At 47.6% G+C, this 27,480-nt stretch overlaps 2 protein-coding genes and 1 long non-coding RNA gene across 5 annotated transcripts; 1 reads left to right on the forward strand and 2 right to left on the reverse strand.

The window, feature by feature from the left end:
• Positions 1-171: 171 nt before the first annotated feature.
• AIFM1 (apoptosis inducing factor mitochondria associated 1) lies at positions 172-18,849 on the reverse strand. Of its 3 annotated transcripts, XM_078601172.1 has the most exons (18): positions 18,632-18,849; positions 16,361-16,509; positions 15,933-16,041; positions 15,185-15,214; positions 13,993-14,079; positions 12,802-13,005; positions 10,074-10,201; positions 9,267-9,397; positions 8,689-8,779; positions 7,876-8,037; positions 7,025-7,133; positions 6,384-6,488; positions 5,966-6,054; positions 5,020-5,160; positions 3,884-4,026; positions 3,351-3,475; positions 1,506-1,726; positions 172-961 (listed from the first exon to the last, which is right to left on the reverse strand). In XM_078601172.1, exons 1-18 carry the CDS (start codon positions 18,735-18,737, stop codon positions 890-892), a joined length of 2,202 nt encoding a protein of 733 aa, XP_078457298.1. In that variant the 5' UTR covers positions 18,738-18,849; the 3' UTR covers positions 172-889. The 3 variants fall into 3 exon arrangements, with proteins under 3 accessions (XP_078457298.1, XP_078457299.1, XP_078457300.1); XM_078601173.1 differs by lacking the exon at positions 13,993-14,079; XM_078601174.1 differs by lacking the exons at positions 12,802-13,005; positions 13,993-14,079.
• Positions 18,850-19,548: 699 nt separating this feature from the next.
• Positions 19,549-23,869, forward strand: LOC144722774 (methionine--tRNA ligase, mitochondrial-like). Its single transcript, XM_078601179.1, has 7 exons — positions 19,549-19,962; positions 20,666-21,035; positions 21,183-21,427; positions 21,843-22,047; positions 22,236-22,370; positions 22,601-22,884; positions 23,269-23,869. Exons 1-7 carry the CDS (start codon positions 19,662-19,664, stop codon positions 23,619-23,621), a joined length of 1,893 nt encoding a protein of 630 aa, XP_078457305.1. The 5' UTR covers positions 19,549-19,661; the 3' UTR covers positions 23,622-23,869.
• On the reverse strand, positions 23,759-26,755 carry LOC144722775 (uncharacterized). Its single transcript, XR_013586093.1, has 4 exons — positions 26,462-26,755; positions 24,850-24,953; positions 24,166-24,224; positions 23,759-23,997 (listed from the first exon to the last, which is right to left on the reverse strand). It is a non-coding gene; the product is annotated as an uncharacterized LOC144722775 (long non-coding RNA).
• Positions 26,756-27,480: the final 725 nt, after the last annotated feature.

Consider the following 27,480-nt stretch of genomic DNA (forward strand, 5'->3'; position numbering starts at 1 on the left):
AATGGAATGGTTGAGATGTGATGCGATGGAAGGTGCATTTGAGATTCCAGGGAAATTAAATTAAGTGCCATATACGCAAATGCAATACAGCACACGCCATTCATTGCAACCAGGGACCATCAATTCCACACATCTCTCACATCTCACAAAGGTTCATTTTTCATCTGCAGGTCGCAATTGACACAATACTTTATTTGAAAGCATCTTTGATGGAAACATTTTTTATTTTCACAATTAGACAACAGCCCCAGCAGCAAAACGCAGGGATGCAGGCTCAGTTACGTCCTCCGATGTTGCCACTGTCCTAAGATAGCGATTCATGACAACCAGATTTCCAGACGCAAGGACTTTATATACAATTATAAATTCTCAGAAAAATAGTCTCAAGTGCTTTTGTTCTACGACCAATACATTTCTAGATATTTTTGGGGAATTTCTCATGTTCCTTCATCCAGGCGATTTCACCACAGACGGGACATTAGAAACCGACACACGTTCATCATCGCCGTCAAGTACCCAGCACCGACGCCACATTCCTGACTACAAGTTCACCTGAAAGTTGTTCTGAAGCTTCTGATATAAGAACAGGGAGCAACCCGTGGCATTATAACTTATATCACAATGGCGTGCAACCAAACTCCACAAAAAGTTACAAGGTGCAATTTTAATTCATAATATAAAAATACATTTCTCGTTCATAGCTGCTGGTTCAGTGTCAAGCCGCGCTCTTAGGACTTTATATGCAGCCAGTGTTGTCCGCGACCACCAAAATCTTGCTCGCACACTTTCATTCCCCTACCCATTGCCCTCTGCTCCCTCTCTTCTACCAAAACTTCTCTCGCTTTGCCGATGCAGGCGGGACGTGGAGGCATTGCTGGGTGGATTGCCCTTACTCTTCGTGGATGTTGAACAGTTTCGCCACTTCGTTCAAATCCTCATGCACTTGCCCATCCTTGATGATCTGCAGAAGCGACACAAGGGAGAGGGGGAGGATGGGAAACATTCTCGCAGAAAGGATGGCACCACCGCGTGCCAAGACAAAGGCACTGACAAAATTCATCGCAGAATAACTTCTCGAGTCTGTTAAATCGCCTTTCTATCCACTTTAGGGGCACACCTTAAATATGGCATGCAAAGAGTGTTCAGCACATGGAGATGAAGCTGAAATATGAATTTCTCATTGGCGAAATATGCCAGGGTACAAGAAAAAAAAGACAAATTTAATTGTTTCTTTTGTAGTGAAGTCATTGATGAATGGGCTGGAGCTATCAACTCACGACATTTGAGAAGCCAGTTAATCACCGGCAGCTACCCAGCATATCAGCGGTGCGTGCTCAGTGCTCTGTGGATGGACGGACGATCTGCACACTCCATAATCCAGTGCGTAGATGTTGAAATAAATAAACTGGCATCACCGGAGCTGGGTTTATTGTTAACATCGATTCCAGTCTCGTTTAATGTTTGTCCTTAACAATTTGGAATTTGACCCCGTGGTGCACACCCACCTTGCGCGCGATTGGCATGCGATTGAAGATGTTCCACAGCACGATGCCAACGACCACGTCCCCGCGCAGGTAGAACACCACGCCCTTGCCGTAGTCGTCACCCGCCTGCGGGGGCTGGGGCACGGCGGGCTTGGGGGTGGCGGCCGAGGGGGCAGCGGTGGCCGTTGGCTTGAGGCTCGTGGCCACAGCTTCTGTCTCGCTCTCCGAGCGGATGTTCGTGCCTGGTAGGGGGGACAGGGGGGATCAGAAATACAAACGGGACTCGAGTGTGTGCGTGAACGTGAGAAGAGTGCCGAGCTCAAGGGCACGAGCCTTCCGAGGTCTCATCGTCAACCTTCAACTACCCGCTGCTGGAAGGTCTCCCACAAGTCATTGCCGTCGCTCACAGTCTCGTGAAGGAACAACCCATCCAGCTTCTACACACGAACCGACTGAAACGCTCCATCTCCATGGTGGACATCGTCTTGGGCACGTTTCCCTCGCTTGGCCGTCAGTCTCGACCACCGTTCATCATCCCTTCAAGCGAAGCGCCGTGCTCAAGCCAATTTCTTAAGAGGCAACACGATACCTTTAAGTTTGCAAATATTCACCCATTCCCTGTTTTCCACTTCCTGTCTCTCAGGGTAATTACAAGCATGCACCTCTCTACATGCTTCACGTACTTTTCAGTTTTTGTTCCATTTTCTTTATCAATGTCAAAGTTTCTGATTCATGGCATACAATCTTAAGTTACTTGAACGTTCTCGATGTATTTACAATAAACTATAAATCGGTTACAAAAAGCACATCACACTATCAGAAAAACAAGACTTCTCACCGTATTCGGGAGCAACAACTTTTTCGAAAATTTTCATTGGCAGCAACAGACAGATCCAGTTGGGAAATAGCAAGTGGCACTGAGAGCTCTCCTTTTTGTAAGGCCACCACACCCAGTGAATGTGGCACAGCAGATGCGTGAGTGATCATAAAACTGACAAGCATATTGCCACAGAGCATGAACAGTGATAAGCCTGTTGTCTGCATACCATACACTACGGCTGTCTTCGCTGCTCTGAAGCTTCACATCTGATAAGAGACAATAGCCTCTCTTGGCATGTAATAAAGAAAATTACATTCCAGTTCATAAGGGAGTCTAAAAAGATTTCAGGACCAATTTTTTTCTCGCGCGCTTTTGTTTAAGCCAGCAAGTTCTGAACCTGTTTCAATTTTCAGAGTATCACAGCGGCCAGGTGTGTCTTGTGCATCTGATAAGTCGACTTTAAAATAGACTTGCTTTACAAATTCACAAACATCTAAACACATCCAGTGAACCTATTTATAATCTCATCTTAAACTTATCCATGTCGTGTGTATTTGACAAAGAGCAAGTTAAAATCAGATTCCATGTGCTCTTTGCGATGAGTACCATAATCTCCTGACTAGAAGAAGCATCCCAAACGTTCAAGTCATTTTGAAAAAAAGTGTCTTTTAATGGGTATAATATGGTACGATAGGAGTTTAATATGAATGTGCCAGTTGAAGATGGGGAGAGATGTCCTCTGGAAGATGATTCTGAACGGCTGGCGGTGTCCCCCCATGTGCTCTGGGTGGTCATGTATCAACTACGGAGAACTGTCTTTCGGAAGATGGCTCCGGACAACAGATTATAAAACGCCTCCAGAGACAAATGCATTTTATGGATTAGACGAGGCACCCCCAACTTCTTCTTTAAAATACAGGAACAAAGTACATCTTGTAATCCGGATACTGCGACATCTGACAATAGCGAGGACGCGTATTAGCGAGGACGCGTATTTGCGCGCACGTTGCTTCGGGTTAGGAATTGCAGAAACGAACGCCGGGCACCTGAGGCTTCGGACGCCGCCTTGGGGGTGTCCTTGGCGCTGGCTTTGGCAAACACTCCGACTGTCGGCAAGCTGCTATCCACGATGCCGATGGCCTCGTAGCCGACCTCCGGGCCCAGGTCACTCCTGCAGAACGCAAGCAACTCGCAAGTTTATAACCATGCTGGCACGCGCACACACGCGCACACACGCGCACACACGCGCTCGCTCGCGTTATTTTACATGCAGCTTTGAGACACTGGAGGGCGCTACAAACCACTGGGAGAGCACGATCTGGACGATAAAGATTGTAAGGGTGACGAGGGGGCGGTGCTGCAGGAGGGAGATAAAAGGCGAGTAGAAGGTGTGAGACAGCAAGCAGGTGGTGAGGCGTGGTGAGGCTTGAAGGCAGCTGGTGAGAGAGGTGGAGGGTTGAGGATTGGCGGCAGAGCGTGACGGAGGCATCGAGAGGGTGGTGAGAAGCAACAGGTGAGGATAGGTGACAGCAGGTGAGAGAGAGGCGAGGCTGGTGTCCGGTGCGAGCGGCGCGCTCACCAGAACATGGACTGGTGCCAGTAGGGCTTGGCGCCGCCGGTCATGTTCTCCCCGGCGAGGCGGCCGCTCACCACGGCGTGGTCATGGTGCTCGACGCGCCGCCGGCCCAGCTTGATGTCGTAGAAGCAGGCGGCATCACCGGCCTGGCACAAAGACAAAGATCTCCCGTGTAGCCTTAACAAACTTGGGGCAAGTGCTGTTCGTGAGTAGCTTACAGTTATAGACATACACGGTGCTTCAAAAAAAATGTTAACACTTATATGGGACTACCGTTATAATGGAAAAAGAACGAATACACTGCAACATAACAAATGTATGTTAATAGCTTCAAAAAGTCAGTCTCCACTTATTCGCCATCATTGTCAACGCGTGCCTGGAATCTTCTCCAGGTGGTCTCCAGAGCCCGGAGGCACATTTCTTGTGGTATTGTTGCAACTTCTCAGAAGTCTTAACATTTTTCTGAAGCACCCTGTTCATATCAGTAGATGTTTTGGCCAATTGTAATTTTGCAAGGCACATCACTGCAGGATAATTTCTTGAAATGTCACCTATTGTCATTCAGTGTTATTGACAAACATCTTCGGTTTTGTTGTCAGTCGTTGCTCGTGCAGCACTGCCAATGCAGGCAGCAGCAGCAGCAGCAGCACCAGATTATTTGCTTCATATATCGAGACAGCAGAACCCCTCTTAACAAGCAACCCTGCTAACGACTAATCGCTTTAACAACAGGCCTCCACAGAGCCCCAATGTGTTCGCTTACCGACCATCCCCCCTGTTAACAGGCTATTGTAGGTATAGTAAATATTAATTAATGCATTGATTAACCGTGTGTTTTTTTTACATTATGCGTTTATAATGTTGTTAGTATCTTTATGTATTAATATCCATTGCTTAGATATTATAAGGTACTTTTTTGGGTGAAAAAGGGTAACTTTCAATGCGATAAGAATAAATTATGCCTTAAACATGTATTTCCTATACTCGCTTCATGATCAAATTATTTAACGACCAGTTTCGTGGAACCAAGTGCCGTCATTAAGAGGAGAGGTTCTACTGTAGTGTAATTAGCATGTACACACACACACACACAAGCACGTAATTTCAATATCGGAAAGCATCTGCCCACGGCGACTCACCACCCACACGTTGGAGCAGGCCTGCAGCTCGGCGTTCACCCGGAATCCACCAAAGTCCGGGTCCACCTCCAGCGCCGACGTCTTGGCGAGATCCACGTTGGGCTCCAGCCCCACGGCCACCACCACGTGGTCTGTGATCACCTGGGTGACAGGCGCATCGTGAAACGCAGACGCACGTGTGAGATCTCGTCAGATATCGGACGCTCGGCAGTGTTCAGCCTGGCTAGTAATTGAAATGCGAGACTGCAATTGGAATACCAGCCATAGTGGTCTTGGGATGTCAGAATCGGAATCTTTATTTATCCAGGAGAAATCCGATGAGCCATGAAGATCTTTTTCACAGAGAATGGCGACACGGCAATGGATGCGTGGCTCCAGTTGTGTGGAGCTTCGAGCGTAACCCCACCCATATGAGCGCGCTTTAATCTGGTTTTCCCCACATGAAGCACAACTTTTCACGGCTAAACGTCCGAATGCAGAGGACACCTCCTGAAAGTGTCTCGAGAGACTTGTCCTGGTGAATGGCCACCATTGAAACGTACGAGTTTTTAGCGCACCAAACCTGGCAGCCGTAACGGCGTTAACCGGTGCCGGGGAAGCACTCTCATTCAAACGGTTAACTCCGTAGATGTGAGGGGAGAGGGGTGGGGGGCTTTCCCTGGTAGGAAGGGGATGGTTTAGTTTCGTGGTTTAGTTCTATTTGTATGTTTCTGGGAGATTTGTTTCCATTTCCTGTACTTTGCACTTCTATCGTGCTTTTGTATTGTTTGTTGTTGTGACGTTCTTGCCCTTACTGGACATCTGTGCAACAAAAAAAAGCTTTGTAGCTCATCGGATTCCTTCAATATAAATCAATATTCTGATTCTGAATTCCAGCCGCCCCGCTGCTGCCGCGGCCGCCACCACGACCGCCACGACCGCCACGACCACCACGACCACCACTTACCGTTTGGCCGTCGGCGAGCTTGAGGTGCACGCGACCGTCCTCGCTCCGAGCAGAGCGCACCACCGTCTCGGGCATCACCTTCACGCCCTCTGAGACACGGAGCGCATGGCAGCCTTCAAACCTCCCAACTCTCACGTCAAATCCCACTGCGCCTTCCCTCCCCTCTCCTCGCAATAAGCCCTTCTCACGCATGCGACATTCAAGTCTAACTTAAGGAGTTTTATTATCCACGAAAAAAAGTAGATTTTTAAAAAATGTATGAAGGTGCACAGCTTTATTATTGCGATAGACGACACCAGATGTGGCTCGCAGCCAAGTCGCAATTCATCACGAAACACTTGAGGGAAGATACATCATTCTTGACACCTCTTGGCACAGAACGAGTGGCAATGCTGCCCCGCCATTCGCTGGGACTCACCGTTGCGCACTTTCTGCGTTGTCCAGTTGCTCAGGTACTCGGGAAGGACCTTCCCCATGTTGCCCTTCTCTGGGTACAACTGGATCACCTCCAGGCCATCCTTGACTGGCGGAGTTTAGGGGGAAGATGAAAGGGAAGGGCAAAGACAGCATTGCCCAGATGATTAGGACGGTGTCCGTCACAATAAAGTAAATGCAAACTCCGCCTGTTCCATCTCTATGGGATAAAGTGTAACCCCCTCGAACACTTGGGTTTTCACAATAAAGTAAATGCAAACTCCGCCTGTTCCATCTCTATGGGATAAAGTGTAACCCCCTCGAACACTTGGGTTTTCTCTGGGTGCTTCGGTTTATTTCCACATGTGAATACTCATTATTTAGCCAATAACATCTTAATATATAGACGACCGCAGAGCTTGGGGGAAAGTTTGACGCCGGCTCACTGCCTGGCCGGCTGCCTTCCCGCATGTCTGCGGTTCCTGGCGCATTCGGCCGAGCGTATACCTCGCGGCGCTCGCTTCACAAGTTGAAATTCCTTCGGATAAAGCACCGCCGCTGCCGCTGCGTGATCGCTGTAAAGGATGGCGCCGCACGAGCACGCGAGAAAACGAACGATGCCGAAGGTGCGTCTACCGCCGGTACCTTTGCGACCGAGAGCGCACGCGAGCTCGCTACCCAGGAACCCGCCGCCCACGATAGCGATGGACTTGACCTCCCGAGACACCTTCTCCAGAGCCTTGAAGTCCTCGATCTGACGAAAGATTGCAGACGCCGTCGTGATAAACAAAGGAGACGAGGCATTCTGGACACCGCTTTGCAATCCAACAATTTTGCTCGACACGTCTTGGCAGCGTGTGCTTAAATGGATTGTACATGGGAACCTGGAGTGTGGGTGTTACTTCTGGTGAGAGATAAATGAGATATTTAACAAAATGAAACTGTTTTATGCCTAATTATCAAGTCTGATCAAGACTCAAACGCGTTACGAAACATCGTGAAAAGTCTACTTGGACTCAACTTTAAATGTCTACATTAAAATCCCACTAGTATTGTTTTCACGTAATATTCCGGAAGATCTGGAGCACCAATGTTTACATCTTTCGGTGCTGGACCACGTGTGGAGCCCTCCCGCCCTCTTCGCACTCGCTGCCACTGCTGTACCTTGAGGCTCCCCGTTCTTGGTACTGGTCCCAGTTACGACTCCGACGTTCCATGACCCGACCCCCCCGCACCCCAACCCACCACCGCCTCAGAGCACATTCAACCGTAACGTACCGTATTATTTTTGTAAAGCACATTGAGGAGCGATTGCATTTAGACGCGGTACGCATCCAAATTGCCATTGTTTGCGTCCGCAGACGCGTGCCGATGCGTGCGAATACGACGTTCTTACCCCATGCGCCTACTGGACATCTGTGAGAAAAAAAAGTGCTTTATAGCTCATGGGATTCCTCCGGAGTAAATAAATATTCCGATTGCAATTCTGACCACACCTTCCGGAAGAGCGTCGTCTTCTTCTGCACGTCCTCGCCCGCCTTCTGCACGGCGGAGATATTCCGGGGCGTGCCACCCGTCGCGATGAGGCACTTGTCGTACTTGATCTCGTTGCCGTTGCTCAGCTTCACCTTGTTCTCCCGGATGTTCAGCTTCAGCACCTGCGTGGCGCACAGAGCGCACAGGTGTCGGGCCGCTCGGCACAGGGTCCCAGCTGTGATTGATTGGCGCTGCATTTGCTTTCCTGCCAAGGTCGGTTAATTTTTTACAATTTCCAACCGAGGTCGAAAGCATTAAAGTATTTGCTCTGTCCATCTGCACAGTCTGTAGGGGGTGGTCATGGCAACACTTTAAAAGACGATCCAACAGGATACCCATTTTGTTTAAATGTGTCGCTATTAGGAACTTATCCGTTAGAAAATTGACCAAATTGATAAAAGCGATGGCCAAAACTTGGCGATAAAAACAGCGCAAAAATAGATGAGCACTTTTGGCCAGGGAGATGACGTTACACACCATGCCCATGTCCTGCTTCCCCTCGATATCGTTACATTTAACGTCATCTCGCTGTGCAGCTCCATAGATACAATTATAACGAAATTATTTACGGCAAGCGCGTGCCGGAAAGTGTCGCGGGATCCGTGTACATGCACGATTTTTTTCCCTTGTTCCAGCTAAACCCGGCCGTTACGATCAGCCTCGTATCAACGCAGCAACGTGCACGGAGAAATTTTAATTTGCTGAAAACATGCATGGCTTTATTAACGTGGGTGGGATGGTCCAATGCGGTGTAGCATATTGTTGTCAGTCACCTTTGTGCCCTTGAGAACGGCGACCCCTCCTCCGTCCTGGTATGGCAGGTCACGTGCAGTGACGTAGAACGAAGCTGGCTGGAAATAAATGCTGCAGGGCAAAGAAAAAAAACGTACGCATGCACAGGGACAGAGGCAGGCAGACACGTACGCACACGCTCCAGGCTTTTAAAATGTGCATTCGCTCCAGCAATTTCAAATGACGTGTTATGTCATTCATAATGCAGCGACTTCGGTGTACTCATGTGAAATTCTATTTGGCCCTCTCATTGCTGCTTTTCATACACCAGTCCTCATATGCTAATTACTAGTGTTAGGAATAGAGCAAGTCACTTGGAATGTATCTACCTTATCCCTTTGGTGGACCCAACACAGCTCTGTATGACACACAGCTCTGTGCAACACACACACACACAGCTCTGTACGACACTCATTTGCTTTCCGGCTCCGTGAATAAGCCAGTCTCGTCATTGCGTTGGCCTCGCTCATTAGCGGACTCCCCGTGCGCTGTATCCGACCGGCAATGGGGAAACGAACAGCGGAAGGGTTGTGCCGCAGAGTGAACTCGAAGCACGGACCTCCTCTCCTTGTCGTTCCACTGCTTGAACTTGAGCGTGTCGGCTACGTTGGAGTCGCTGGAGAACCACAGCTCCTTGGAGAGCGGCGGCCGCATGTAAGGCAATTCCAACTCTTCTGTGACGATCAACACCTGCCAAAGGGAGCGGCGAGTGTAGTTCATTAACAAATTAAAAGATTTTGACCCTTGTGCTAAAACGCACCACAACCACGTGTCAGCAAGTTTGGGTGTATGGCTGGTCACGGCCAGAAAACGTGGGTGAAGGTTTGTCGGTGCATGATCACGTGTGCATCCACGCGCAAAATCGTGGCTGCGTGCGTGGCCATGTGGTTTACATTTGTAGGCCATAGGCGACACCGTGCACGACATTGGTCGAGCCGAGTGGGGGGGGGGGGGGGCGGTAGATAGCGCGGTGCTCTGCACCCCGTCAACTGGATTCAATTCATACCCGCAGCTAACGCTAGTGGTGGCTAACATCTGAACCAGTCATGGGCCTGCCCAAGGTCAACTCTGCTTGAAACAAGTACCTGGCGCAGTCTGTAAATATAAGTGCTGGAGCAGACAAGTGGACCATCTTCAAAGATAACAGCACTTGTCCGCAGAGTTCATAAGGCTCTATAGGGCATCTATGTCTGTGCATGTGCCACATTCTGCATCTTTCCACGGCTGCCTCTATACATTCACGTTTATGTTGGCTACACAGGGATTGTTTATTGTTATTGGACCAGACACCGGTGTACACCACACCGACTGCGCACGCTCAACTGTGTGTCCGTGTTCATTCACCGAGTGACTACGGCGCTCGCACCTGAGCTGCAGGCTCCTTGGCACGAATGGCACGTGCCGCGGCAAAGGCGGCGGTGCCGCCCCCGATGAGCAGGTAGGTCACGTGCTCCGGGATGGCCGGCCGCAAGTGCACTGGCACAACCTTCACCGCTGAGGTACAAGAGCCAGGGGACGCACAAAGGGAACACGGGGAGGAGACACACTGGTCGGCAAAATGATGGCTTTTGAACAAACGGGCTACAGCGAAGAATGGGGAACAGCAAAGAGGGGAGTGCAGCGTGCATTTGCAAGGACAGAAGGATGATTCGTAAGAGATGCCCGTCGTGCTTAATGAGCAAGTCTCAGAGAGGTTAACGTTTTGTTTGCATTAGCAACAGAAGGGGTTAAACCTGGAAGAGAACGACATTCAATGGGGACATGCTTTTGGAAATTCCCCTGAAGAACCGGTCAATGCACGACAACCACGCTGCTGGGATCTGACGTGCACGCGTTTCCATCAGAACCCTCACATCAAAACCCGAGCGATTCTCATATTGCGGAGGACCACAGGACAAGTCAACCACATACGACGACAACTCTTAATACCAAACGAACTTTCTCAGCGGAAAAACACATTTCAATCTAATTCACTAAAATAAACCAAGCATTTAAATTTGTAATGATCTAGATGGTGCACTGCGAAAACGTCCACAAATTATGTAAATTCAAACACACACGAACACACGAGAACATTGAGGGTATCATTTTATTTCCCAAATAGCAGAAAAAAAGTGCACGGGAACTGATATTCACATCACTGACATGCACTGTAGGGTGTGAGCTGTTAATCATAAAAACCTTCACCGAAAAAATATAACCCAACATCAATTAAAATTTAGCTAATTTCTAAAACCAATGCATACACCTGCACTGTAGATTATACGTGCCGAGTCCCTTCTGTGTCTCCTGGGAACGTACAAAGATTAAAAATCACTTTTATACCACTACGCAACTTTAAAAATGGCAATATCCATTGTGCAAATATCCTCTTAACTAAGTTGATTGTCAAGCCGCTCTATCACAAAAGTCTGTGAATCGCTAATACGAAAAGCTGGGAACACTGAAATGATTTTGCTTGGAAGCAGGTTTGAAAAGCGAAGGCCTACGCACAATGTGGCCACTTTGGCAAGAGTCGCCACATTCAGCTCGGCTTGGCATTGCTTAACCGCTTCATCTCTAGACTCGAGATATTTTTTACGGGGCACAAGCTTGCCAGTGACACAAACAAAAGGTGGCTGCTCAGGCCGTTCCTATGCCTCCTGGTTCGGCGCTTCAGCAGCTGAAGTGGACGCCGGTTTTATTGCATCGCCGTCTTCTCCTTGGCTGTCTTCTGCACTTGGTTTCTCGGCCTCTTTGGCTGAGGGACAACACGGCAGCCTTAGCAAGGCAGGCATCGCACACCAACGCAGCGAAAGAAAACCGCTACAATCGTGAAGGGCACAGCGTTGCGTTTGTGCACTCACCAACATGTTATTTTGTGGCAGGAATGGCACGTGGATTTTCTTTTTTCAATTTAGAGTGGCGGTGAAGGGCATGCGATGGTCAGCCGTGGATCTGTTATGTCCTAACATTACACTGTCAAGCACTTTTCATGCTTATTCTATCTGCTTGAGATATATTTTGATTTAAAGCTTTCGTGACTGACCCCAGGATAAAGCATGTATAAATTATGCTTTTGTATCGTCTCTTAATAAGTGGTGTCATTTAATAATATAAAAAAATGTCGGTGTTCAATAAACAAATCTAAAACAAATATAACATGGAGCTATATGGGGAAAGAGAAGGGCATGATTCACCTGCCTTCAAATGTATCCTGCCACTACGTTCCTTGACGCTTTTCGCCTCCCTTCACCATGGTAATCCCACAAATGAAACCGTAACCCACACTTTGGGCTTACATGCTGGCACACTACTGACCATACTAGGCATTATAGGTAGTTATCAGAGACACTTGTATACCGCATCCCATATTGTTGAGAGGTTAGCTTGATTCAGATCAGCTTCAGTTAGTCCTCGCAGGAACTTCTCCAATGCTTCCACCAGAAACGAAGATGATGAACGCCGATAAAATCTTCAGTCGCAAGTGATTTTATGAAATTGCACCAATCATGTCGCAAAAACAAGATCCACCAACTGTGTATAGCCAAGTTAGCTTAGCGCTGTGAGCAAATTTTTGGCGATTGAAGTTTCTGCCGATGCCAGCTTAACATGCAATCAATCTATGAGCGAGATTATTTGTAGTTAAATATGAATGAACTTAACTGAAAAGCAAAAAAGTTATATTTACTTGAAGTGTTGTTAAGCATTTATACTGTTTTGTAAAACAATGAATAGCCTTTTAGAGCACACGCATTTATGCCTCGTCATAAAAAATACAAAAAGTATTCACTGCACTTTTAAAAACCATAAAAATAAAGTCAATAAACCCCAGGATAAAAGAGTGCAATGAAGAACGCACCAGCAGGAATAATAAAAACCAAAACATTTAATGTTAACTTTCCAATGAACGTTAGTACAGGGTGGTCATGACCGTGGAGTTAAAGGGAGTTGCAAGGGTTGTTCAGGAATGATCAGTAACGTGAGGGTTAGTGAAGCATGCTATTTGTCCACAAGCATAGCCTTGCTCCCAAGGGTTCAGACAGCATGCAGTGCTTCTGCCGAGAACTTGCAGGGCTAAGAGAGGTCAGGGGGATACTCTCGACGCTGCCTACCACTCTCCGTCGCCTCCTCGGGTGCCTGACCCTCTTCCAGTTTGTCTTCAGGCACAATGCTGGCCTCCTCCCCAGCAGGGGCCTCTTCCTGGGTGACCGCCACCTTTTCCTGAGTGACCGGGGCCTCTGGCTCAACAGCAGAGGCCTCTGTGGCTGGCGCTTCTGCCTCGAGGGTCGGTGGCTTGGTATCTGTGGCCTCATCGGCTGTAGATTATGGAAACGCCGTTTGCACGGGTGGGTTTAGTGGGAAATCACAGACGGTAACCACCTTTAAAAAGGATGATCATGCTGCCACAAAAGCTATTCAAATGGTGACAGATATCCCAAAAGTAATGCAACCGATTGCTTTTCTCATTAAATAAATAAAAATCTGCGTACCTGGTCTAGGCTTTATGGTGAATGTGGCAACATAGTCCACTTCAATTGTGCAATGTACTCAGACTTTCTCAGGCTCATGTATAGTCGGGCATTGTGGTGCCAGATGAAAACCTCTGCCTTGTGACAAATGCTCATGAATGAACATCTCACATTTATATAATTTTAAAACATTCCAATAAAAAAACTGGAATTACTTTTGGGATATCTCTCGTACATCTGAACATTATATTTTCCATTCGTGAAAGAGAATTATGAAACTGAAAACCCCATGCAGGATAACATCAATGAAGTAGTGCAGCTATCGAGTGTGCAGGTGGTGTGCAACTGCACCAGGGCACACAGGCTGGAGGGGCCCAGGCATCAAGCTCTGAAGAGGGGAGAAATTGGATAGGAGGCCCCATTTCATTCCTTGTACCAGGGTCCATACCGACCATGCTAAGCCACTGCACTAACGTGTCTTACAATCACTCGCATTTTTCCCACCAAAAAAGTTATATTCTCCACCGACATGCAGGAAAACGCTCACCCTGCATGCACCGCTGCACGGCATAATGAGTACAGGGTACGAGAAGGGAGCCAACGACAGGGTCACACGAGCACAACCTAACACTGACATTAAAACCAGTTCGAGTTACAGGAAAGGACAGGTATCAACAGGCAGGCACAAACGCATATCCGAGATTATTCTGCCAAGTGCAAACTCAAACTAGGAAACACTAGTTTGCTCCACAGACTACAGAAGGGTAAGAGACATGAGGAGGCCCAATGCTTCAAAGTTAAAAGCGATGCAAAGGTCACGTGGGATAACCGGACCTTTACTGTCTTCAGCTTCTGCCTGGGAGACAGTACTTGCCCCTTCGTCAGGTGACTCAGTGTCTGCTTCAGACGTGTCCTCTGTGACTGATTAAGGACAACGGCACAGTTCACAAGACCGTGTTGCCAATTTACAGCGGCAGTTTCGATAACAGAGATATGCGCAGTTGATCGCCGTACAGATTTGCGCCCCAGAAATAATCACAGGTCCCGATACAATTTAAATTGTTCTCTGTAAACCGTGAAGTGAACTCACCACATATTAATGATTGAGCAAAATATTTGCTAATGTTAGTCAACAGCTGGATAAGCGGTTGTGAATTTGTTGATGTAATTTTTCTCAATTTATTTACATTTCAAGATGGGCATCTTGTCACCAGACAAGTAATTCATCTCGCACAGCAGTGCACACCCGTAGCGCAGCGTGATGCACAGGATACATTTTTCACAGGCCTTCTCAAAAACCCCAAGTGGATTTTTATCATTACACATTATACGGGAGGCACTTTCCCACAACCGCTGCTATGGGACCATTTGTGGCACGACAGTCAAACCGATGGTATTCTTAAATTTTCAGAGCTGCCATTTAACCAAATAATAAGTTCAAAACAACATTTATCAGCGACCGGGCAGAGACCATCATCTCACTACATTTCAGAACCTAGTTTAGTCATGGACTGCTGCCTGGAATCGAACACAGGCTCACAACGGTGGTAGCGCCTTGCTCTGAACCTCTGAGCCACACGGCCACTTCTTGTATTGGGGCCAGCAGTTTGTTTGCTTTATTTGTAAAAGTAAAGCCAACGCTGGCCTTCAGAGAGCAATTATGCCCCTGGTGTAAATTGTTTACTTTTTTTAAGCAAATGTTTCTCTGGTAAGAAATGCTCAAAATGGCAAAAACCCAACTAACACACTTCAAAAGAACACATGAAAATGGTTAATTCCAGTCAGTAAACACGAGCTTCCCTGTGTGTACTTTTTAAGTGATTCATCTTTACTAGATATAACCCCAAAGTATTAAATGTCTGTGATGTTCTGAATTAAAAAGTAGATGTAAGATCGGACTCCATTAAAATCAGCATGCAAAATAGCACAGCTAATATAGTCAAGAGCAAAATATATTTTCGGCTGCTTTAGCGATGTTTTGAAATGCAGAAGTTTGAAATATATTAAAAGTCTCCTTCAGACTAACCTGTTTCATCTTCAGCACCCTCTTCATTCTCTGAAAAAAAAAAGCACATTTTTAATATAGACAACCATATACATTAGGTATGACAAATGCACCATTCTAAGCCAATGGATGAAAACTACTTTTAACTCTAACCCACTTTCCTTGACCAACGCAAACCAGTACGAAGCTAAACTTAGACTCGCGTGATTCAGAATAAGCTCACGCGATGCACCTGCACTAAATACACACTGCAACTGTTCTGCAAGGCAGAGATTCGCTAAGTTATTAGGATTCATTCATACAAATAATAAAACAATTATTGACAATCCTTTGTCGTTCCACTGCTGGATGATGGCCTCCGCATGCCGTGTCAGTCATGGGAGTTGTTTGGCTATACTTCACCCACAGCCCGACAATTCAACGACAAAACATTCCTTGGTAGCACTGCCAGATGTGCGTCCCTGAGTCTCGTGACTCTGCTTCAGGAGGATCCTGCCAAGTTTCCGCAGTAATAATGATGACTATGCATATTCCAATTGAGTAATTTGCAGGTAAATTTTCAAATTTCACAAATTTGGACCGCCGATGCCAGCACACAAGGGCCTACGTGCATCTTACGGTTCACACACCCGTAGTATTAATCATGGCGGCTGTTGGTTGGATGTGTGGTGCTTATATGAGAAATGTTATCCAGCTACGGCATCCCCTTTACCCAAATTTTGTTGTATAATGGACAGCACTAAGCATTGAACTGGGACTCTTTACTCACCAGCGGGGGGCCACTGCTTCGGTTTCCACTCCTGCTCATTCTGCTTCTTGTTTAGGTAAGTAAGCGTATCCTGGAATCTGCTGGCATCTCCGTGCAGGATGTTGTATGCCTGCGGGATACCGAGAATCGCCGATCCTGTAACGAACCCCTCCTGAACAACCGCATGTCCGTACATAACAGCCCCTGTTTGCCGATCCACCGCTCGATGAGAGCATCCCCACGCCGTACAGTTAAACAATCGCAGCCGATAACACCTGTGCTATGCCTGGAAGGCAGACACGCAGGCACTCTGGACGTTCCAACTTGCTTAGCTTCCAGAATATGACAATATCGAGCCCATTTTGAGGGATTTGGCCACAGGCTGAAGAGTCAATGGTCGCTAATTCTCAAAAGAGGAATCGGGACAAGTGGTGGCTTGTGGGACTCACGTAGAGAACGGATGCGATCCCGGAGAGCCCCATGGTGCCATACATGAGCACATTTGTCAGGCTTCCCCCGGGGACGCCGCCGGTGGACATGGCTCGGGTGGCACGCAGCTGAGCGAAGCCCTCGCCCTGCCTCCTCGCCAGGCTCGACACTGCCACAATAAGTACAAGCGCAACAAAAATACAACGACGAGCGGTGAAAACATCGCCGAGGGCAGCTCCAAGGCACATTCACGTCGACAAGATCGGAACAGTGTGTCCTCGAAAGTGTGGGCAGTCATACAATGTCCTGAAAAATGTTTTGGGGTGGTCTCATCATCAGCCATGATCAATCCACTGTTCCATGAAGGTCTCTCCAAGCTGCCACCATCTACTGAGAACCTGCATTTTTTTTTAAATCAAAGATTAGCATGGTTGGCTGCGTACGGTGAGAAAGAAGTTCAACGTACATCATACAAATTGCACCCTCAAAGCTCAACACTAAATAGCGTGCAGAGAAATGCTGACTTGCTGCATCTCCACGCTGCGCGGAAACGTTGCACGCCAGGCTGTTCCAGTTTAGTCCTGTGCTGTACAGTAACCACTGTAAATTGGACTGTCCGTTCTGGAATTGGCTTGTGATGTTTTACCTTCTGTATTCATTTCAAACATTTTGGAGCAAAAAAAACAATGCCATTTACAATGCAATTACAAATACCATTAATAGCTGCCAATTAACTAATTTGACCTTGATGGATAGGGGTTTTGTGAGGGAATGAGAAATCCTGGGGGCAACCGCACCCTTGAATGAGCCTGGCATTTCGAAGACACGCTGCAGATGGGGAGATAGGGTCGGGATGTTTCGCTGACTCGCGATGTTTATTCGTAGCAGGCATATATATTGCAAATGTTGTGGATTTACTCTCCAACACACCGGTGGGCTGAAGTAGTAACTAATGGGCGCGTTGTTTACGTGACAAACCTTATTGGCTGTGTCGGGTGGTGGAGGGGTTACGACACATTTATACTTACGCGATTTAACTCAAAAATCTTTATGATTATATATTTTAACACGTAGGTTTTCGCGACCAATATTATCCATACACATAATTTATATTTACGCGATCTAACCCAAAAAAACCTATATTATGGATATATTTTTTGCAAGTGGTCATGACATCCATTGGCGCAATCTTGCGAAACAACGTTGTTGTGCTGCTCTAGAAGTAGAAATATTATCAATTATAAATATCCAAGTGGCTAAACAAGATCCTCCTTAAAATTGAGTCTTCAGACTCCGCAAGGCTTTCTGGTTAAATAGCATCATTGCTGTTATATAACTCTAACTTGCAATTCCTGACAACACTGCCTTATAAAAGACCATATTTTTTGCGGTAGGAATAACGTTTTCAATTATTATTCTATGCCTGTGATCTTCACCGACACTGCTGTTAACCAAGCTGTTTTTTTTATGTCACTGCATTGAAGTATAATTCGTCCAAAGCTTTGCACGAATGGTTATAAGTCTGGCTGCAATGCATGAATAACTACTCATCCATTATGTAAGCTAGATTTACGCCCAATGACTTTCAACAACATTCACATCAAACCGCAACAGACAGCATTCATCTACTCTAGCATCAAGGAATAAACCATGTCTCTCACCCAATACACTCATCGTCTGTACTAAAAGCAACAGCAGCTTATACTCCCCGCATTAAGCGATGGTCATTATGATAGCAACACAAATGTACACACAGTAGCAAGCCAAGGGTTAGAACAATGTGGCCTTATTTCAGTGTTCTCCTGTGATAGTGTCGGTGTCAAAGGTGATGAGTTTCCATTCGAGTGGTATTATCATCGGCCACGGTCATTCCACTGTTGGATGAAATCCTCCCCAGAATCGCAATCTCTTACGGTGGAATAATGCGCCTAGCAAAGCACCTGCACACGTACGTATTGCATTGCACGCAAAAAACATGAAGAGAAAACTATAACGGGAGACAATTACCACCGCAGTAGCCATCAACGTAACCACAATAAGCACCGAGTGGCCCAATGGAATGGGCGTCATTGGACGGGGGTGACCTTGGCACAAACCCCGGTTCCTTCTCAGCCCTTGGCTCCACGCCACAGCCATTGCCTGGCGCTGAGCGGTCAGCAAAGATGAGGGAAGGGGGGAGGAGGACGAGTGAGAAGCAGCAGGTGTAAAACAACGACAGAAAGATGAGACTTAGGGCACCAGCTGAGACCTCCGCTACATTCTAACATGCAGGCTCCCCAACGCGTCCTCACCATTGCGGCCGACGTTCCGCGACGCGAGCCTCCAGCAGCAGGACGACGAGGAGGAGGATCGCGCTACGGGGGCGATCCTCTCGCACACGGCGCGGCAGCGGTACATTGTGTGTGGCGGTGAGTGGCGGCGAGTGGCACGCGTCTGCTGCTGTGGGTCTCTCTCACCACGATGGCTGCTTCCAAGTCACTCACCCCCCTCCCACTCAACACGCGCGCCAGACGCGGGGGTACGTCATCTCTACGACGGATCACGCGCGCGCCGGGTCGGCCATCTTACGTGGGGAACGACGGTGGAGTTTTGAACGGTTTGTCGCGCTCTGAGAGCGTCACGCACGGGGCGGGGCCGCACGGGATCCCTGATCAAGATGGCGGCAGCGCGACCGTTCGATGAGCTCCCCCTGCCCCCTCCCCCTCTGTCGGCGCATGTGAAGCGACGATTTGAAAAGCTACGTTGTATAAGCGCGGCCGTGGGGCCACTCGCGCGACGCGATTGGTCGAGTCCCCGTCCCCGGTGGCTCGCGCGCCATTGGCCGCTTGCCGAGGCAACGGAGCCAATCGGCGTGCGCGAAGGCGGGGTCACCCGTCCCTATACGCGCTAGGTATTCCAATGTGCCCGTCCCGGCCACGTGGTTCCGCCTTCCGTCCTTGAGCGCGGCGTTCCCGGCGCGTTCACTTCGCGATGTCAACATCGGCACCACCGCTCATGGCCGGGTCCTAATCGATCGTTACCCCCCCGACCTGCGCGGTGCCGTTGAGCCAATTAAACCTGTCTGCATGGAGGTAGGTCAGAGTGTAGAGGTCATAGACCTCGCGACTCCACGTGTTTGACCGCCTCCTCCACGGTGCTAATTTAGGGGCTGCGTGGACGCGGCGCGACAACCGGGGGGGGGGGGGCGTTAATTGCGCAATTATTAATCCGCGGGCAGTTAATTGGGTTGTCCCCCGACCTCGGTAGAGCCGTGGTGTAGATGCCTCTGCTTCGTTATTGAATGGGACCGCGGTTTCGTCTGTGTTGACCTTCATCGATACCATGCGTTGCCTCGGAGTTGCCATTGTCCGAGAGTTGTCGCGCAGTCGACGAGGCTGGTCTCGGGGTCCGGGTTTAAACCTGTGTCGGGCAAGCGGGACGGACTGCGCCGGCGAGGCAGGAGGAGGAGGTGGTGAGGCTGCCACCTTGGAGACGTCAAACGCGACGCCGCGCTTCTACGTGAGCACCCCCATATTCTACGTGAACGCGGCGCCGCATATCGGGCATCTCTACTCGGTGACGCTGGCCGACTGCCTGCAGCGACGCCAGGCTCTGTGCGGGCACAGGGTCCGCTTCTCCAGCGGTGAGGACAGGCTGACATTTGGGGTGCCTCGTGTGTCGGGAATTGGGACCTCACTTGGCATGTATCCACAAAGCCTCAACGAGCCTTGAGAGTTCTGCATTTGGAATGTTTGGCCAAAGTCTTTAAATAATGAGTGCTTTATTTCGTGGGATAAAACCGTAGTACCCGGGGGAAAACCATCACGGATTTGAAGGGGTTCCACGCAGACGGGTTCATCGCCTATCCGGTGTTTGCAAACAACGTGATCTGCCGACCAGGATCCTTCCACCTGTGGTTTTTGTTTAAATATTGTTTTTATCTTGCATGGAGAGCAAAATGCTGTCATGATGACAATGTAGTATCTCCGTCAATGTTAAAGATAATCATACACCATGAGCCATTGAAAATGCAAAGTACAAAAACCGCCGCATTATAATGCACTTCTGTTGCTGCTCGTGCTTGAAGTCAGACTCGACATGCTGACTTCCAACGATTTCCACCTCGTTTACAAAATGCTACCTCTCGACAAAAAAATTATCCATCTTGTTTTCACCGTCTTGAGATACGATCACATCGAAATGTTATATATTTAAAAAATACTAATTATATTGCAATTACGTTGTGGGCAGCAGAAGGTAGTGTTGTAGACGTCAATTGTGTACAAAACGGCCCTACACATCTATGCACACCGCCTGTACATGTATGCTGTACTTTTGTGTGCCAGGCACGGATGAGCATGGCCTTAAAATCCAGCAAGCGGCCGTGCAGGCGAGGCAGGCCCCGGCCGAGTTCTGCACGTCCGTATCGGAGCGATTCAAGGCCCTCTTTGCTGCCGCCAACGTGGGCCACACGGACTGGGTGCGCACGACGGAGCCGCGACATTTCAGGGCCGTCAACTATTTCTGGCGCAAGCTGCGTGACGGCGGACACATTCACCGCGGCAGCTACGAGGGCTGGTACTGCACAGCGGAGGAGAGCTTCCTGGCGAATGCGCAGGTCACGGACGGAGTTGACCCGCAAGGCAAGCCCATCAAGGTGTCGGCAGAAAGCGGCCACCCAGTGGACTGGACCTCGGAGGACAATTACATATTCAGGTTCAGTGAAGCATTATAGATATCTATTTAGCTGTCTGGTGTGTTTTTGATGTATTTATAATGCAGTATTATAGATACGTGCTTGCAGCCAACTGGCATGACTTGTAACAGGTGTTTTATGTCGATTGTGTTTTTTCTCCCGAACAGGTTATCGACGTTTACACCGAGGATAGAAGCATGGCTGCAAACAGAACCACGTCCCGTCTTTCCGGAGAAGTTTCGCCAGCTGGCACTCCAGTGGTTACATGAAGGGCTTCCCGATTTGTCAGTATCTCGACCACATGCCCGCCTACAGTGGGGCATCCCTGTTCCCGACGACCGTACTCAAACCATCTACGTCTGGCTCGATGCGCTCGTTAACTACCTGACCATCACAGGCTATCCCGATGAGGGTAAGAGGCGATTTTTGCATTGTCTGGTTCTGAAAAATATATTATTTTTGTTCCTTTGTGCACTCCAGTATATAGCGTGGTTGGGCAATCGACCACCTCATCATTTAATGCAGCCCATGGCACACGTGGCCTAGCACTTGGAAATGGCCTGCAAAACTATTTAACCTTCACCACATCGTAACCACTAGATGGAAAATATATTCAGCCTGAGAAGAACACTGGTTATGTTATTGCACTCTGTCACGTCTTCTTGCTGCATGGGCATCTTGCAGTGACTTAAGTGACTGAGGTGTTTGTTACTGTGTGGCCTGCCAAACACATTTGAAAGTCCTATTCCCTAACCCTCAGTCACGAAAATATTCCTCCACCCCTGCCATAACATGCAATTGTTGGCTTGATTTGTTTTACTCGACAGGTTATGGAGAGTGGTGGCCCTGTGACCTGCATGTTCTGGGTAAAGACATCCTGAAGTTCCATGCTCTGTACTGGCCGGCATTCCTCATGGCTGCAGGATTGGAGCCGCCTCGTCGCCTCCTAGTACACTCCCACTGGACTGTTGCCGGACGCAAAATGTCCAAGAGTCTCGGCAATTCTGTGGACCCCAATGAGGACATCAACCGGTAGGTTTGATCCCTCATTTGCTGCTTCAGGTGTTAAAATCAAACTGATCTTAAATCACTGAATGAAAATTATTTTAGAATAGCCAAGAAAGTTAATATAATGGCTATGCTATCTGTGAATTATTCATTAACATTTTTTTTTTATCAAATATAAAGACAATAACTGCAAATTCGGTGTTTTTTTTAAGGTACTCTGCCGATGGGCTTCGGTATTTCTTGCTGCATCAGGGTGTGCCGGAATCGGATGGGGATTACTACCCTGAAAAGGTGGAAAAAATGCTCAATGCTGAGCTTTCAGGCACATTAGGAGGACTTCTTAACAGGTATCAAATTAGTCTGCATTAAAATTCAACACCGAACCAAAGTTGGCCTTTCATTAATATGCTGTAGATCACTGCAATTTTGCAAAACTTAAATAATGCGACAAGCTTAAGGTATTTTTTTGTAAACATTAGCTTTACATTTTGTGCAAGTGATAAGATATTTGCTACTTAAAGGCATAAATATGAAATGGCCAGGATCACCGTGTTTTAAAAATAATTGCTTCCAACAGGTGTGTGGCTCCAGCCTTAAATCCGGAACAGATTTTCCCTCCATTCCATCGGCCATTGTTCCCTGAGAAAAAACACACAAGTACTGAGACTGGGCTGCCTCACTTGACATCAAGAGACTATGAGCTCGTTACAAGCGTTGAGAATTTGCCAGCCGTCGTACAAGACTGCTATGACAGAGCGGCCGTGTATCAGGCGCTGGATGCCATCGCTGCCTGCTTGCACAAAAGCAATGGGTTCGTGCAGCGCCACGCTCCATGGAAAATTACACCGTCTTCTGATCAAGGTAGCGTAGTACCTTGCAACCACACCAGTCAATTTGAATAAAATTGTTAATTCCATTTGTTTAAAAATGTTGATGGTACCTGGCAAATAAATGATCAAATAACCCGGAATTTACCCATGCTTTCCAGATGTCTAAATCTAACCTGGGTTCAGTCCTAATAGTTGGATGGTTAACTGCCATGCACAACAGGTTGTTACGCTGTGCGGCCAAATATATTGTACTACTATGCTCTTCACCAACCCACACTGACAGTATGAAGTATGGTCAGGTTACCACCATGACCCACTAAGCATAGGGAGGCTCTCATGCAGCAGTGGATTGACAAAAAGGGCTATATATGCACATGATGTACATGACCTGGATAATACTCCGGTGTTTTCACAGAGGACAGGGAACCAGGCAGCAGCAGCAGCAGCCATGGTAAGATGTGGCATGACACGGTGCTGCACGTTGCCATGGAGACTCTGCGTGTTTGCGGCATTCTGCTGCAACCCGCCGTGCCGGGCCTGGCGAGCAAGCTTCTCGACCGACTCGGCATCCCGGGTCACCACGCCGGCTCCCGAGAGCGTTCCTGGGAGTCTCTGACATGCTTTGATGCGTACCGAGGGCGCACCTGCCTGCACGCTGGCCAGAAGCTGGGGCCAGACTCGGGGCTGCTGTTCCCAAGAATTGATGGGAACATAGGGAAGAAGCCCAAGAAGTCTGCAAAGGATGATGACTCGGGGCACAAAAACTGAGTGCATCTGTTTTACATGTGTATTTCCCAAAAGTACTAGCCATGTCAACACTATAAAAAAAATCATTAAATAAATGTATATACATATTTCATATAAATGGACTTGTATAACTGACAAATTAAATGTACAGAACACTGTGAATGTTTTATATTTATTTAGTCATACAGTTCTGTCATGTGACAAAGTATTTTGTTTTACCATAGTTGTTAACATTTAAGATGATGTAAAAATAAATGTTTAACAACTTGCGTCGAATATTTCACAGAATCCAACTCATGTGTATGTTACATAGTTCTCACAACAGGGGAATTTATACTGACAGGAATATTCTTGCAGCGACTCTTCAAAATCAAAATACCATTTGGCTCCTCATTATCTGAAAGAGAACATTTTATATATGATTAATACAAAATACAGATCTACCATTCATTTCACACTCAATAAAGTGCTTGTATATTTATGAAACGTAAAACTTTCAACACCATCTTACAAAATCTAGTACAAATTAGGCAAAAAATATGGCAGTGATCAACTTCAAACTCACTTGGCTATGCCACGTCGCTTCTCATATTCAGCCCAGTCAGTGTTGTTCTGCTTCAGTAGCTGTGGGGAACACATTTGGGTGTTTTAATTTGTTGTCAAACACATGACAGCGATTAGCAGGGTTAGTCGTCCAGATGGTACAATATTTACATGCAGAAATAGAAAAAAATATAAACGTTGCATAATTATCCCCAAAAGATTGTTTTAGATCCTATCTGGTATCATTTACATTGATGTATGCGTCATGATGTGAGATATAAACCCAGTGGCCTGAGTTGAATTCCTGGCCTTGGCTCATATAATTGACCAGTGACATCAGAGTCATTTCCGGGCCCCCACCTTGACCTACCTGTGCTGACCAGTATGGTCATACAACCTCACGACTGACCAGACAATGGGAGACCTTCACCGAGCACTGAACTGAAAACGGGGCTACACATTCATTTTAAAAGTAGCTTCTTACATCCATCTGTAATCAAATAGAACTCATATCATTTACTGTGTCAAATGCATTCAACAAATGAAATGTACAGTTTTACCCTTGAGTGGGATGTACATTTCTAAAGCAGGCATCTGTTTTCCATCCGATTGATTTTGCAAGTCCTTTTTAATATGAACAGTATTTTTTTATTTTCCAAAAGCTAACTGGAACCGCAGAAACTGTCGTCACGTGCAAGTGCCTCACCAGTCCCCACAGCAGCACCGTGCCCGACACGTAGGCCACCACGCCTGGCCAGTTGGGCTTCGTATATTCCGGCGCCATGGCCGTGAACTTCCCCCGAGAGAAACCTGTCCGTAAAAACAATTTGGGATAAATTAGGCTCCACAGAACAGGTACCCCCCAGTCACTGCAAGCACCTTGCTGCGATTTCAGGCCACCACCTCCATAGCCGCTATGTAGGCTGCCTTTGCACACAAGCTTCCAAGCGAGTTCGTTTAGACAGCGTCCATCCAATAGTCCATAGGCAATGTCAGACGTGTACAGTACATACAATGTATGAAGGAAAAACTTGATACAGTAAATTTAGCTGTGACGGTCACACCTGAAGACGGAGACTTGTGTTGCCTCCGAAACGTCGTGATCTAATTGAGTTATTTTAATTTATTATTATTTTACCTACGTGACTTTACCGAAAAAAAACTAAGAGTGTATACGTGTGTAAGTGGAGCTATGAGACAAATTTAGGAGCAGGGGTAAAGCAGACATGACATTACAAGGCAGTAAGAGATGAGGGCACGAGAAATCGCCTTACAGCCGTGGATAAGGTCTTAAGAGAACATCATGATGACGATGGCGCGGAGATCCGTCGTGGAATACAATACACAGACATCGCTGATGATGCTCATAATTTTAGCCTCGGCGTGAAATACGAATCCTGGCGAAGCAACCCGCCAAATGCAGCCTTCCATCACCGGCCATGATCATTCAATTTCTGGACCAAGGCCTCTCCCCAGGCCGTTGATAGGTAACAACCTACCTAGCACCTGTAACACAAGCGGACATCGCACCTCCTCTCTCCAAGCTGGACGTCCTCTATTTTCGCTGGCACGTCATTCATCTCGACCACTGTCATCCACTCTCGCCCCAATAACTATAATAAACACGTACGTCCTAGCCACAAACGACACCCAATAACAATGACAGCCATACCACTTAACCCTGGAAGGACGAATGGACCAAAACGTAAAATAAAAAATAAATTACAACGTTTGCTTTACTGGGTGTCCCACAGTTTAGATGGGAGTGCATTTGGTAACATCATGTAACTCAGGCAGCATCCGTTTCACAAACTGCTGATGAGACTCAAAATGTCGAAACCGGTCCACAGCAGCATTTACATGCTTCAACACATGCTGCTTGATAACAATAATCATGCAATTGGTCTGGAAAGCCAAAAGACTGTTGAACTGGTCATATACCTGTCAACCCATACGGTGTTCCCGTATTCTTGTCCAGGGAAACTGAGTTTTCAGGTCCATGCGGTGTACAGCCATTTCAGTACTATGTGTTTCTCCCTTGTGATGGGATTTTGTAGGATGAACGTTGTGATTTACAAGGGCAGGAATAAGGTAAGCACTGATAAGGTGTTGACAGGTAGGTGATCACATTTATATATGGAGACAGACCAATTACCTCGCGACTTTGGCCTAAGATTAACGAAAGCCTCGGACTCGCCTAGCAACGTAAACGCTCAGCGAGAGCCAACCTCTGCAAACAAAACCAGACCGTTACGAATCGGTTAGCGGGGACACACAACCACCCCGAGTTTTAAAGAATGCGTGTATTAAACTCTTACCTTGCAGCAGCAGCCGAGGCGGCGGCGGCCTGGCGAGTAACCTCTGCGCGAAGCCGAACATCTTGTTGTTGTCCTTGAGCGATCGGCGACTCGGGGTGTGGGGTCGCTCGATTGCTCCGCCTGCCCCGCTCGAGTGCTCCGCCTACCCCGCTCGACTGCTTCGCCTGCTCCGTTGTCGCCAAGGGCTGCGAGGCGAGCGCAGAGCGAGTCGATGCGATCCCACGTGGCGTGGGGGGGTTGCGGCTTCGAACGATGAATCGGCTTCGTAATCGATGATCTCGCCCGCGAGATCGTGCGCGCGCGTCTAACAAGGCCGTAGCCGTGGAGTCAACATGGGGGGGGGGGGTGTCTGGGGGTCCCCCCCCCAGAAAAAAAATCGAAATTTGAAAACATTTCCTGCCTAAAATGTTTTTAAATTCGCTAACACATGGGATGGACTTTTATTTTTTTACAATAATACTCTTATATAAGTGCACACCTGATGATGATTGCTTGTGTTGCAGTCGAAACGTTGTGATAATGTTATTGTTTTATATTTATTTATTATTATTTTATTATTTCCCTTTTACGTGACTTTACCGAAAGAGCCAAGAATATAAGTGCACAACTTTATCTATTTGTAATGAACGCTGCACTTCCCCTACGTGTTCATGCAGGGGGCGCTGCAAACCTACGCGCCCCCTGCATGGACGACGGAGGTGCAGGGACAGACGATCGATCACGTTGGAATCGATCAGCAGAGGGCAGTCTTCTCGCACGGCCAGCTCTGTCACATCTCGATCCCGCAATCCCAACCAGGTGAAAGTCGGCATCGAACCGAACCCCCAGCAAGGACATCTACTTAAAGACGAGAGAAAATTCACTCGAAATGTCGCTTTAAATTAAGTCTTGCAGATGTAAAATTACATTTATATACAAACAACTGTCTCTATCTGTCTATGATGAATATCACGACCGCTTGAGAGAGAGAGGGCCCACACCGACGCGGCTTTGCCATTTGTTTTGCGACGACGACAATT

Source organism: Lampetra planeri, chromosome 15 (assembly GCF_965212315.1).
Source record: "Lampetra planeri chromosome 15, kcLamPlan1.2.h2, whole genome shotgun sequence".
Lineage (NCBI taxonomy): Eukaryota > Metazoa > Chordata > Hyperoartia > Petromyzontiformes > Petromyzontidae > Lampetra > Lampetra planeri.

Excerpts from the sequence above, each read along its gene's own strand:
- LOC144722774 (XM_078601179.1), top strand. The coding sequence starts at position 19,662 with ATGCGTTGCCTCGGAGTTGCCATTGTCCGAGAGTTGTCGCGCAGTCGA. Across the intron at positions 22,048-22,235 it reads CCCAATGAGGACATCAACCG|GTACTCTGCCGATGGGCTTC; the intron begins GTAGGTTTGATC and ends GTTTTTTTTAAG. Across the intron at positions 22,885-23,268 it reads TACACCGTCTTCTGATCAAG|AGGACAGGGAACCAGGCAGC; the intron begins GTAGCGTAGTAC and ends GTGTTTTCACAG.
- AIFM1 (XM_078601172.1), bottom strand. The coding sequence starts at position 18,737 with ATGTACCGCTGCCGCGCCGTGTGCGAGAGGATCGCCCCCGTAGCGCGA. Across the intron at positions 15,215-15,932 it reads GAAGCAGTGGCCCCCCGCTG|AGAATGAAGAGGGTGCTGAA; the intron begins GTGAGTAAAGAG and ends TTTTTTTTTCAG. Across the intron at positions 6,489-7,024 it reads GTGCGCTCTCGGTCGCAAAG|TCAAGGATGGCCTGGAGGTG; the intron begins GTACCGGCGGTA and ends AAACTCCGCCAG.